This window comes from Varanus komodoensis, unplaced genomic scaffold, assembly GCF_004798865.1.
Source record: "Varanus komodoensis strain SLA01 unplaced genomic scaffold, ASM479886v1 scaffold5, whole genome shotgun sequence".
Lineage (NCBI taxonomy): Eukaryota > Metazoa > Chordata > Lepidosauria > Squamata > Varanidae > Varanus > Varanus komodoensis.
This window is the reverse complement of record NW_025336087.1, coordinates 11,753,976-11,766,334: the sequence shown is the minus strand read 5'-3', so window position 1 is coordinate 11,766,334 and position 12,359 is coordinate 11,753,976. Positions and strand designations below refer to the sequence as shown.

Genomic DNA, 12,359 nt, shown 5'->3' with positions numbered 1-12,359 from the left:
CAGAGAGCTTCTTTTATGGGTGGTATAGAAATGTAATTAACAGCAACAGCAGAAGATCAGAGATTTCTGGCAGGAAAGGATGAATCTAATTTAAAGCATTAAGTTAGCATTTCTGCAATCTTATTATTGTTGCATTTAGAAAACATTCGGCTAAACAGTTCAATATATTGTTTATAGACATAAAACATCCAATTAATTCATTCAAATATTTCCTTAAATCTAACAGTTATTCCTCTGTGCAAGTAGAACATAGTAACACTGCAACAGATTCAGCTTTTCTGATCCCACCATAGATCACATGTGGCAGAGCCACTGTGGCATGGTGATTAGAGTTGTTAAGAGTGTTGGATGGGGACTCAGGAGATCTAGGTTCTAGTCTCCACTCAACCACTTCAGGCCAGTCACTGCCTCTTAACCTAACCTAACTCAGAGGGAAGAAAGAGAACCTTGTTAATTGCCTTCAGTTCCTCATGAGAGGAAAAAAATGTAGTAGTGCTACTACTATTACTAATAATATTAATATATTAATAGCAATGTCCTGAAATCTTCTGCTAGCAGTACAAAGGGTAAGGCAATGCTAGAGCATGCCTATATTTAGGAAAATTTAACATTTCCAAATACATTGCCACATCAGTCTCAGAAGCATGATTCACACTCAGAAATAATGGAGAATGGATGTTGTTTGCTTTAGATCACCTGTTTTGAAGGCCATGTTGGTTGGGGATGAGGGGAACTATAGGACAATACATTTGAAAGGTACTAGTGTGGAGAAGGCTCTTTTAGGGACTTTCAAGGAGACAGCTTCCTTGCTAATGGCAGAGCCAAAACAGGACCAGCGCTTCACTGGCTGTGTGCATTAGTGTGGGTTTTATCCAATAATTTTCCTGTTGCCCATTTGGACTAGCCTTAATCAGCAAACAAATCATCATAGTCCCTGCATGGGTCACATGTGCCAGAGGCTCCATTCATGTGCTTGGCATTCACAAACCCTCCATCTGGGAATGCCCTTAGTTTGAATATTTTCTGCCCACTATCCTAGAGCAAAACCTGTGATTTAGCCACAGTAGCTATGAGCCAATTTTAAAAACATACTAATGTAGAAACTGCCACAGAAGGAGGAATGAGAGAATTCTGCTTCTTTTAATGTAATAGTACTTCCAGACAGATGGCTCTTAGCACCTCTAATCTAAGACAACCTGCAGCAATTCCCTGCTTAATAGATTTTCTGTGGAAAGGAAAAAGAAGGAAACAGCAAAGGGAAACAATGAGGGTTGCAAATTATGTCTGGATTCCCCTTAAAGTTATGTGGATGAGGTAAAAGCGTCATCCGGAGGCACCCTAGTAATTTCCAAGTTATTTATTCAAAACCTCTCACTAAATAGCTTAATATCGGAAGATGTGATTATACAATCAAGCTTTATTGGGCAATATTTAGCATGAGATGACTTTTCCCAGTAATTCTTCTGAAGCTACTCATTCTAAATGCTTTGTCTGCTGGTGAAACTGAGTTGCTGTTCAAACTATGTTTTACATTCCCCATAGTAGTGCTTGGATTTGATGTATTTTCAAGAAATAAATGTTAAACAGGTGTGGGGAAATGGTACCTCAAAATGATACAAAATGGAAATGTGGGTACAAAGTTTGATACATAATCTGTGACTCTGCTGATTGGCATATTGCACTGTGTTAAATATAGATGAATGAGACTTAACTCTTTCTTCTAGGGAAGCCTGGATCATTTAGATGAAGTGGCTGCATTGATCGCTGCAACAATTCACGATGTAGATCATCCAGGACGGACCAACTCCTTCCTGTGCAATGCAGGCAGTGAGCTAGCTGTTCTCTACAATGATACTGCTGTATTGGAAAGCCATCACACAGCTCTGGCATTCCAGCTCACAGCAAAAGACAACAAGTGCAACATTTTTAAAAAGCTTAACAGGTTAAGTTCTTCATTTATTCTGAGTATATGAAGAGTGTTTGAATAGATTAATGGTGGGTAAACTCTGTCTCCTCTGAGAAGACAGGGAGGGACTGATCCTGTGGCCTCTGGATAGTGTCTGAGGAACAGTATTTTTTTTTATTTTCTGATTTATATCCTGCCTTTTTCCTACAAAGGGCTCAAGGCAGCTCACATCATTCTCCTCCTCCATCTTATCCCCACAACAACAACCCTGTGAGGTAGGTTGGGCTGAGAGTCTGTGACTGGCCCAAAGTCACCCAGTTGGCTCCATGGCTGAGCGGGGACTCGAACCCAGATCACCTGAGTCCCAGTCCCATGCTCTTAACCACTACACCACACTGGCTCTCTGTAGGATAGTTCAGATTCCCTGAACTGAAGACAGAGACTTCTCTGACCTTGGAAGGAGAAACCAGACTCCTGACTTCATGGGGTGTGGGGAAAGAATTATGGCAGCTGCTCTCCAAGGTCAGGAACTCAACCTCAGAGAAGGGGGCATTTTGGGGAGTGGGGACTGGAGGAGACTGGCAGGGGCAGGATACCAGTTATCCCGAGGGCTCTATCTCCCTTCCCATCTCTTCTAATGGACTGCAGCTTGAGGCAAATAAGCCTGTCCAGTGAGAAATGCAGGACAAGAGGATGGAGTGGTGAAGAACACCTCCTTCATCTCTCCTGCCCTGTATAGTAAACCTCCAAGATTGTGGAAGCATCTGATCATCAGAAATTCTACCATAGGATTGCACCCTAAATGTCTGGAATTGTTGTTTTAATGTCAGTTCACATAAACACCCAAAACGCAGATACATGACTGAAGGTTGGCAAGTCACATCTATGTGATGGCCAGTCTTCATTAGTATATATGCAAGAGGTGGAGAAATAGATATTTTCATTCACAAGTTTTACCTGGCATTGTCAGCATTCTGTTACCATTTGCCAAATTCTGAACATTCATTATAATACATGCTCACACAAGCACTTTTTTAAAAAGAAACAACTCTATCTGATCTTTGCTGGTGTGGAGTATGTACTGAATGTATTCTAAGTTAATAAAGTGTTATGAAAAACTGTTTCTCTCTGCTCTGAGAAGTTCAAGTGGCAATTTTGTTTATGTTCTAGGAAAAATAGTAGTGGGGTTGACATAGATGAATAATGTGCACTCTGTATGAGCATGTGAATGTAATCAATGTATTCAGAGTACAGTTCTGTGGCTGGAATGTTCGATTTGGATTTGGAGACTATACCTGGAAGATCATGACTGGCTATTGGCAGGCTCACTTTTCTCCTTCTGACAAACATTTGGAAGCAGTAGTAAATTGCTTTATGGGGTTTTACCTCTCCTCTTATAATTTTTCCTCTGAGTCTTTCTTATTTTCTATAGGGATCCCAAATGTGTTAGTTCTCAGACACTCACCCTCACTTCTGGCTGTTCCTACTGCTTCAGCTCTAACTTCTGACTCCCTTATTTATTTTTCTTTATCCTCCTTTTTACCTTCTGTCCAATCCCACATCTCTAGCTGGCTTCTTAATCATGCTCTTTGAACAAGAGTTCACCCCATACTCATCAAAAGTACCCTACACACATTGCTCATGCAATCCTCAACCCATCTCCATGTCAGGCTCCAAATGACAGGAACACAGCAAAGAAGACCGTTCCAGGGCAAGCCTCTTCAGGCCCTCCAAACGGGTCCAGGAAAGCCATTCCACCTTGCAAAAATTGACTGAATAAAGCCCCAAATCAAGCATGACATACCCCAAACTATTATTTCCTCCAACCCCTCCCCACTTCTTCTGTGCTGTGTTTGAGCAGACTGGCCCACTGCCTGTCTTTAGTCTAAGACTCTGTAAAACTTGCCTGTTACTCTATGTGTCATCTGCACGCTGATCTCTCCAATATCTGGTTTAGCATCATTTCCTATATCCTCTACGCTACCTCTTCACCCCAGCTATTTTGTTCTCAGATCATGTAATGCACCTTCTTGCACCTCCTGCCATTTCTCCTTTCATGCCTTGACTGCCTGTCCTTGGAATGATCTCTCTCTTCTCAGGATGACAACCCACTACCTTCTTCTTCAGAATAATACAGTCATACTGTTGGACCCAGTCTCAGACCCATCTAGACCAGACCCCCAACTTAGAATCCCCATATTTGAAATCCCATTTCTTCAACAAAAAGTATGCTGAACCAACACAGGCATTTTGTTTGTGACTCTGTTGCCATTTGGCCTCCTTGCCCTGTCTGCCCTTCTTTACGCATCCGTGTTGCCTTCTCACCCACACATCTTCTGAGCCAGTAATGATGCAGCTATGCTCTTTTTAGCTGCCACTTGTTAGGAGCACTAGTAGAAATAGTCTTTTCTAAAAGCGTGTAAGAGCCATCATGTGGGGAAGGTAACACCTTTTTCCTTTATCTGTGCAAAAGTGTTTGCAACCCTTCTGGTACCATCAAGTTGTAACAGAAAAGTTTGAGGATTTAGTGCATTTACTGCAAAAATGTTGACTTTTGCAACATTTTTGGACACAGCATTAATGCACACAGATTGAATTTTTGAGTGCATTCTATGGGGGTGCACTTAACTGCTGTTCTCCAAGAAGCAGTGCAGACTTCCTGAAAATGTTATGCACAATGAAATGGGAAATCTGGAAAGGGAGTTCATTCTGTAAGCATACATCCTGTGAATGCATTTTTTCCTTTTTCCAGAAATCATTACCGAACTCTTCGCCAGGCAATTATTGACATGGTTTTGGCAACTGAAATGACTAAGCACTTTGAGCATGTGAACAAGTTTGTGAACAGTATCACCAAGCCTATGGCCTCTGAGGAAGCCAACTCCAATGTGAGTGCCAAAATGCCACTTAACGAAGCAGAGATGTTTACATGGGTGTATTTTGTATGTATTGATGCAGTCATTTTTTCATTCGTGTTGTATTCGAAAGCAGGCATTCTGGGTAGAGACCCTCAAATCCACAAGGGAGAACCCCCCAAAGGGAGATGTCCTAGCTTCAGTGTACCTACATATCCCTTCTGTCCCTCTTACTACAAGTGCTCATGCTTCAGTTATGGCTCAAAGCAATTCCATTCCAGAATCTGTTTGGACTGGCCACTTCTTCCCACCCCTGAATGTTCACCAAGATCCTGCTTGCCCTGGTGGCATCTCTTCAGACAAAAGGGATTCAGATCCACCCCTACTTAACATTCTTATCTGCTCTCCCTCATGGAAGGGATGCTGTTGGGACACTGATAAAACCCTGACAGTCTAGCACTCCCTGGGGTTCCTGCTCAATGAGAGGAAGAACTACTCCTTCCCTTTGTAGATACTCCTCCATCTGGGAGTGCCCTTGGACATTGTCAGAGATGCTGTCTCTTGACAGATGATCTACAGGAAGCCAGCTGGTGGCACACATCTATTCCAATGAGAAAGTTCTCCTCCAGGAGCTAGAGAGGCAGTGAAGAAGATGGTATCCTACCAGCACCCCAAATAGTGGGCAACATCCTTTGCAAACTTACTTTCTGGCAGTGACATCCCAATCCAGACATCAGCACATCCACCCCCTGCCCCCAACCACATAGGAAATGATAGGGCATTTTGGGAACCCTAGCTAAGGAGAGAAGGTCTTCACTTGTCCATGTTGAACTCCTAGATTTCCTAGACTACTAGATAAATTTGCAGTTACAGCGCTGTGATGTTGATTTTACACAAGCTGTGCACACTGGTGCTGATCTACCCCTAACTGTGCACCTGTTTTCCAGAATGATGGCAGCAACTGTGAATGTACAACTAACCTCAAGAACTACCCAGATAACCAGACACTGATCAAGCGCATGATGATTAAATGTGCAGATGTTGCAAATCCATGTCGCCCTCTTGAATTGTGCATTGAATGGGCTGGGAGAATTTCAGAAGAATACTTTTCACAGGTACAGATTTTGCATTTTTAAAACTGAATAATAAGATATTTCATTTTATGAGACTAAAATATACATGATGGATTCGTATGTAAACCCACTAAAATATATGGTACTTGGCTTAGTCATGACTAGCATAACTCTCAGTGATTCAATGGGATTAAATCTAGATCCCACCCATAGTCAATGAATAATCAAATTAAACAGCCAATTAATCAAATTAAAAGGCAAATATTATTTTAATAATTTTATAGTTCTCAAAATTGAACCTTACAGACTGCTGGAAATTATATACTAGTTGTATTTGCTCCTGCTTTGTATCCAACCTCAGAGTTGGGAATTTATACCATCCTGTGCCCTCTCTCATATGATGTCTTAAGGGAGCATAAGGTTTTACTCTGAAGCTCATTGTTCTGAGAATTGTTGCTATTGTATTTAGCTTCTAAGTAAAGCCTGTGTGGTTGTGTTCACACAATATTCTATGCCATAGTTTATGTTAACCTTAGTTTATTTCTTCAATTATGAATTGTCTGGCAGATGAGCAAGTATATAAATTGCATATCCTATTTCTGGTTGGTTCCTCTCCCATCCATTTTGCCAGCCTTCAGAGCAGTTTCATGTTTTGGTGGTTAACATTGTAAATGAGTAGTCAACACACACAAAAATAGATTCAACAAATAAAACAAGGGTAAGACTGTTCCAGGTTCAGACATCATGATATGCCATGGTTTAAACAAGCCAGCCTTCATAGACTAACAAAAAGCATGGATTTTATGTATAGTTTGCAGCTAGTTAACAAGCCATGGTTTGTAGGAATGGGTTCCTACACAAGGAGAAGTCAGATTTCAATATACCAAACCATGACATAATCTTGTATGCAAACTAGGCCTTTATGTCATCCCATACAGAGAACATCAAAGATCAGGATAACATTTTTGTTTAAAGTTATTTTGTTTAAAACAAAATTATTTTTTCCTACAGACTGATGAAGAAAAGAGACAGGGTCTCCCAGTTGTCATGCCAGTATTTGATCGAAACACCTGTAGCATCCCCAAATCACAGATCTCCTTCATTGATTACTTCATAATGGACATGTTTGATGCATGGGATGGTGAGATCTTCCACTTTCCTTCCCTCTGTTGAGAAACAAATGCTTTATTGCACCCAAACAGCAGCAGGGCAAGCAAAACCAAATCCACTGATGAGGCATTGTGCATTATAGAATGTTGCCCCTCTCTGGCGCCCACTATCCTGGGCGTGCTGGACTATTAAGAACAGTGCTGTTCATGCAAGAGGATGCTGGAAAATCAATGGTTCCTACTGGTTGTGTGGTACTGATGGTGCATACAGATGAAGAAGAGCCTCCCCAGATATCATTTAGGTTTAAGGGCTTTTTGTGTCTTAAGGCTGTTCCATAAAGGCTACCACATCACGTAAGATGAGGGGTGCGAACTGTGTAATCCTCCAGATATTTGCTATGGTTTTATTTGGTTTGTAACCTCCCATTTTACCAAGAGAAGGACATTTGAAGTAGTTTAAAATCATGGGAATGTAATGAAAATGTGTGGAGGCACCCATTTGCAGAATAGGGTGAACTTAGCTTTCTGAGCCAATTAAGCATGCTAATTGGCTGTTGCAGAGGGAAGAAAACAGAATGGGGCTGAAATGGAATTAGTTGAAGAACTCAGTCTGTGTGGATTCTGAAGTGAACTAACTTGATCTGTACCTTACACAGTAAAGGGGGGCTGCCCTTGAAGACAGTCTGGATACTTCAGATGGTTCAAAATAGAGCTGCCAGGATGCTGTCGGGGACTGGGTGTTATTCTCATATAACCCCAGTCCTCTATCAGCTCCATTGGCTTCCCATTGAAGTCCGGGCTCAGTTCAAGGTGCTGGTTATTACCTATAAAGCCCTAAATGGCTTGGCACCAGGGTACAAAGGAACGCCTTTTTCCCTATTTGCCCTCCCGCCCCCTAAGATTGGCAACAGAAGCCCTCCTCCGGGAACCCTCTGTAAAAGATGTTAGGAGACAGAGTACCCGGAGGAGGGTCTTCTCTGCAGTGGCGCCCCCGACTATGGAATGCGCTCCCCAGAGAGGTCCGCCTGGCGCCAATGTTATATGTTTTTTGGTGCCAGGTTAAGACCTTTTTATTTAATCAATATTTTAATATGTTTTAATATTGAATCTTATTATTGTATTTGCAGCCAGAGTGGCTTGTCAATTTATTTATGCTGTTAGCCATCCAGAGATGTTAGTAACTGAACGGCATACAAATTTCATAAATAAAATAAAAAACTGCAGCTCGGCACCTAATTGCCCATCAGATTTTGAGGTGCTCTAAATTTTCCAATGGACCCCTCTGCTCAGATAACGTTTCAAAAGTTTTTTTAAATGCGTATTTTCAGATAAAGCAGGGGAGGCTCTGAAGACAGAGTCCTCCGTGATTTTACAAGGTGTTTCTAAGGTTGCAGCAAGGACTCTACCTGTTACTGTGACTGACTAGACGGTATCCACTGGCCATTGGACTGCACTGTAAGAAATGCATCCTTTCCCGCAGTATGTTTAGAAATACATATTATGTGAAAGAATACTTTCTAAAATATTGTGAGTTTTTCAAAATCTGAGATTAACCCCGTGGAAGCAGGACAGAATATGCTAATAAATGCAAAACTGTTGTGGGCTGGAGAGAGAGATTGATCTTTCTCTAAATGGAGTAAACTGGAAAAGGGCATGCATATTGGAACACTAAATCTTGAACCCTCCCACTGCAGTATTTAGGGCCACTTGTATTCTACCTATATTTGAAAAGTACTTTAAAAGCTACCTAGCTTTACTGCTGGTTATTTTACTTTATATACATTATACTATGTATAAGACTAACAGGAAGTTTACTTTCCTAATAACACAAAGGCTAAGTACTCACCATTAAAAACATTTCCCAGCGTTGGCACTTAATTTTTTACAATTTTAGTATCTTTATTTATTTCAGCATTTGCACACCTACCAGTCTTGATGCATCACTTGGCAAGTAACTACAAGCACTGGAAAACACTGGATGAGTCAAAGTGTAGGAGCCTTCGACTTCCTTCAGAGAACAATAATGGAAGCTGAAGGGAGAAAATGGAACATCAAAGCCTACCACTCACACTGTGAACCATTACTGGTATGGACCCAAGAAGGGCAGCATTTCCTTCACAATGAAGTAACCAACTAGACAGCGAGGAAATATTGTTTCTCAATTTTAAATAGTTCTAAATTCTACAAAGCTTTGTTTTTATAAAGGTGATAATCCAGAGACCAATAAACACTTTATAAAGGTATCCTCCTTTTTTGTGGCACAACCAATCCTTTTAAAGGTAGTTTTATAAAATTGTTATAATTTGTCAAATTATGAAATTAGTATAATTTTGTTTGCAGCCCAAAATTAACTATATAAATTCCATACAAGAGGGCATTGTGCTAGGAAAACTAATTTATTTGGAATAACTACCAACAAAATTTAATAAAACTTGTCATTTTAAAGGAGCCTTGTTTACTGCAAATGCTGTTTCCATGATGCAAGAACTCTAAAACAAAATTAGAAAGTAATTTTGAAGGGTGAAAGCAGCAAATTCAACTATCCTTTGTTGTGAGAATTAACTGTTTAATAATAAACACTTACTTAAACTGTAATTTTAATTCTGTCAGACAATACTGTGAGCATTGTTATCTTTGATAGGCATATGGTTTCTGTGTTCCAAACCTGTCTGTGCATTCCATTTTTCTCCTTAAGCAGGGCTCCCTGTGGACATCAGAGTCAGGGAGCAGTTTGTGTGCAAAACTGGGATGCACTCACAGTTCTGGTTCTGCTATTAAAGCCTACGGTGAAGTGAGGCCTCTAGGCACACAGTGGCTTCTACACACACAAGGAGTCCTTGGATTTGTTTAGTACGTTAAAGTAACATTTTGTATAATTATAGAAGATAGTAAAGATCAAAACACCAAGCAAATCCATACTCTTCTCTGTCTTCAGATAGTTGACAGTGAGCCATATTGTGAAAAGCAAGTAAACAGAAAAACTGGCACCCCCCCATCCTAAAACATCTGTCTGCATCTGCAACAGCATAATGCTTTGTGATGTTGTAGAGTTCCAATTTTACATCTACATGCTTAGAATGGGGATTGTTAGTACAACAGATCTTCAGAGCATATTGAAAATGATGCTTAATATGCTTGAGCCATAAGGAAAAGAAACCCTGCTTCTCTAGAAACACCTATGCATGAGCCCTATTCAGAAAGGTCTCTAGAATCCACACCCATGCAGAGGCCTCCTGTTCTCTGTCTAGAAGGGAACTGGCTGTTCATGCATATTTTCCTCATGGAGCATAGGAAACCCCCTGTGCCTTGGTGTCCTGGATTGCAGCCATATCACTTACTCTCAAGACATGGACCTTAATATGAAGAACACACAATTTGGCTGAATAGAGTCCTCAAACATTAAACAGAGAAACAACATTCAGGTTGTGATACTTCCTTCCTGAGGTACGCACCTTCAAAAACCAAGTAAGTCTAGTTAAACAGAAAATAATTTTAAATAATATAATATTGACCCAGGAAGAGTCATTTTAACAGTGGAAAACAAACTGAATTTACTTTTCCATTAAAGGATGATTTATGTTTCAACTGCCAAAGCACAAATATTTTTATACCCAATTTTAATCACATTGGAGGATTGTCTACTCCCATCACATTAAACAGCCAATGTGTTCCACACACCCACCATTCTTTCCAATAGAGCCCATATAGGAAACATTCCTAGTAAATTGTGCTATTCCTTACCACTCTGAGTACCATGATTTCTGGTCTTGAACCAGATAATTCCTTAGATAAACTCACTGGCTTAGACAATCATAAAATTATTGGCTATTAGTTACAGAATTAATACATAACACTGTGCACTAGAACAGGCTTTTCAAAGACTAAAATATATTTAATTTGATGTAAAGTATTACACTGCCCATTGGAAAGGAAACTACTTTGGCTCTATGTTTTGTGCTGGAAGGTTAACCAGATAAATACTGAGTGTTACTACTGATGAAAAAATGACAATGATTGTAGCTTACGTAATGTGCCAACATTTTTTCAATGTTTTGTATCAAGTTATGTAAAATAATGTAAAACACTCACATAATTTCCATGCAGAGAATTGTATATAAGCTATATTTTTGTTAGAATTCTAACAGAGGCAAACTTCCATTGCTTTGTATTATATTGCTACATTGTATAGTTAAAAAATTGTGTGCTCAATGCAGTGTCCATGCTATCCATTATGTGTCCTATCAAGGCCTATATCTGATTAAATTTTAATTAATTTTTATTTACAAAGCTTTTATTCTGGATTTATTTAAATTGGTTGGATCCAGCATAGGTCTCCTCTGGAAGGACAGGCTCTTTTCATCCACAAGAACCCTCTGTTCCAACATGGGATCCCACTGGTAAAAAAGAGAAGACTATTTTAATCCGTTCTTCCTTACCCTACATTTCTCTATGCCACCCAATCTTTTCTGGAGGTCTTGGGGACTGTCCAGAATAGGGGCTTTAGTGAGATATGGGAAATCAGCGAAGATTGCCTGTTTTCCACCGCTGAGATAGTTCTGGACAGAACGCCGCTCAAAGACTGCTCCCACTTGCAGATTCAGCCCTTATGCACAGTATTTTCTCCTCATTTATTTGTTCAATATAGTTTGTCCATCAATCGTAAAGCAACAATGGAACTGAAGTGATACAGATAGCACAAGTTCAACAACAAAAGTATTCCTTATTTCTAGGACTGCACTAGCAAAGAAGTGCAGCCATTCCTCCCTAGAGAGGTGTTGCACATTTGGTTTTGCTTGCCTACAGCTCTTCAGTAAGTAATCTTTCAAGAATGAATGGAGAATAAACTGTTTCATAAAAATATGTCTGCTGCCTTAACATTTTCAGTGGCCACTGTACTGTTCTGCCTTCTTCAGTCCCATGAAATGCTGGATAAAGTGGCTATATGTATATAGGAGCAGTTTCTATAGTACAATATACATTTGTATACAGGAGCGTTTCTATAGGACTTCTATGGGATGTCTGTGTATTGTATACAGACTTCACAGACCCCATGCTTTTCCAGGGGCTTCCTAGCCTATTCTCCCTTCCATATCCAGGCAAAATATAGAATGGCTGTGAATAACCCTGAATATTCACTGCAGATTTAGCTGGCTGAAACCCCAACATTTGATAGCTGAGTTCTAGGTTTTGGCAGAAGTTGGCAACAATTGTGCTCAATATGCTGTGTGTTAAAGAAGTACAATGAAAGAAACAACACAGGTCTGTAAAATGGAATAAGCATCTAATTGCTCCCATTATCTCATAAAAAGCTATTTCGCTGGGTAAAACTAATTTGCTGAAGGGCCATTATTTCGTGGAGTTTAAAGAAAATACACTGCTTCTGATAATGCAGTTTATGCTGATATAGTAGTCTCAA

The 12,359-nt window shown here is 40.1% G+C and overlaps 1 protein-coding gene across 2 annotated transcripts in view; it reads left to right on the top strand.

Moving 5' to 3' along the window:
- The window catches only part of PDE8B (phosphodiesterase 8B), a 58,143-nt gene extending 49,002 nt beyond the window's left edge, over nucleotides 1-9,141 (top strand). For both annotated transcript variants that reach the window (XM_044446410.1, XM_044446411.1), the window contains 5 exons: nucleotides 1,725-1,942; nucleotides 4,659-4,794; nucleotides 5,709-5,876; nucleotides 6,846-6,975; nucleotides 8,856-9,141. In XM_044446410.1, the coding sequence (XP_044302345.1) occupies nucleotides 1,725-1,942; nucleotides 4,659-4,794; nucleotides 5,709-5,876; nucleotides 6,846-6,975; nucleotides 8,856-8,977 (774 nt within the window). In that variant the 3' untranslated portion in view covers nucleotides 8,978-9,141. The remainder of the gene's footprint in view (nucleotides 1-1,724; nucleotides 1,943-4,658; nucleotides 4,795-5,708; nucleotides 5,877-6,845; nucleotides 6,976-8,855) is intronic.
- The last annotated feature ends 3,218 nt before the right edge of the window (nucleotides 9,142-12,359 follow it).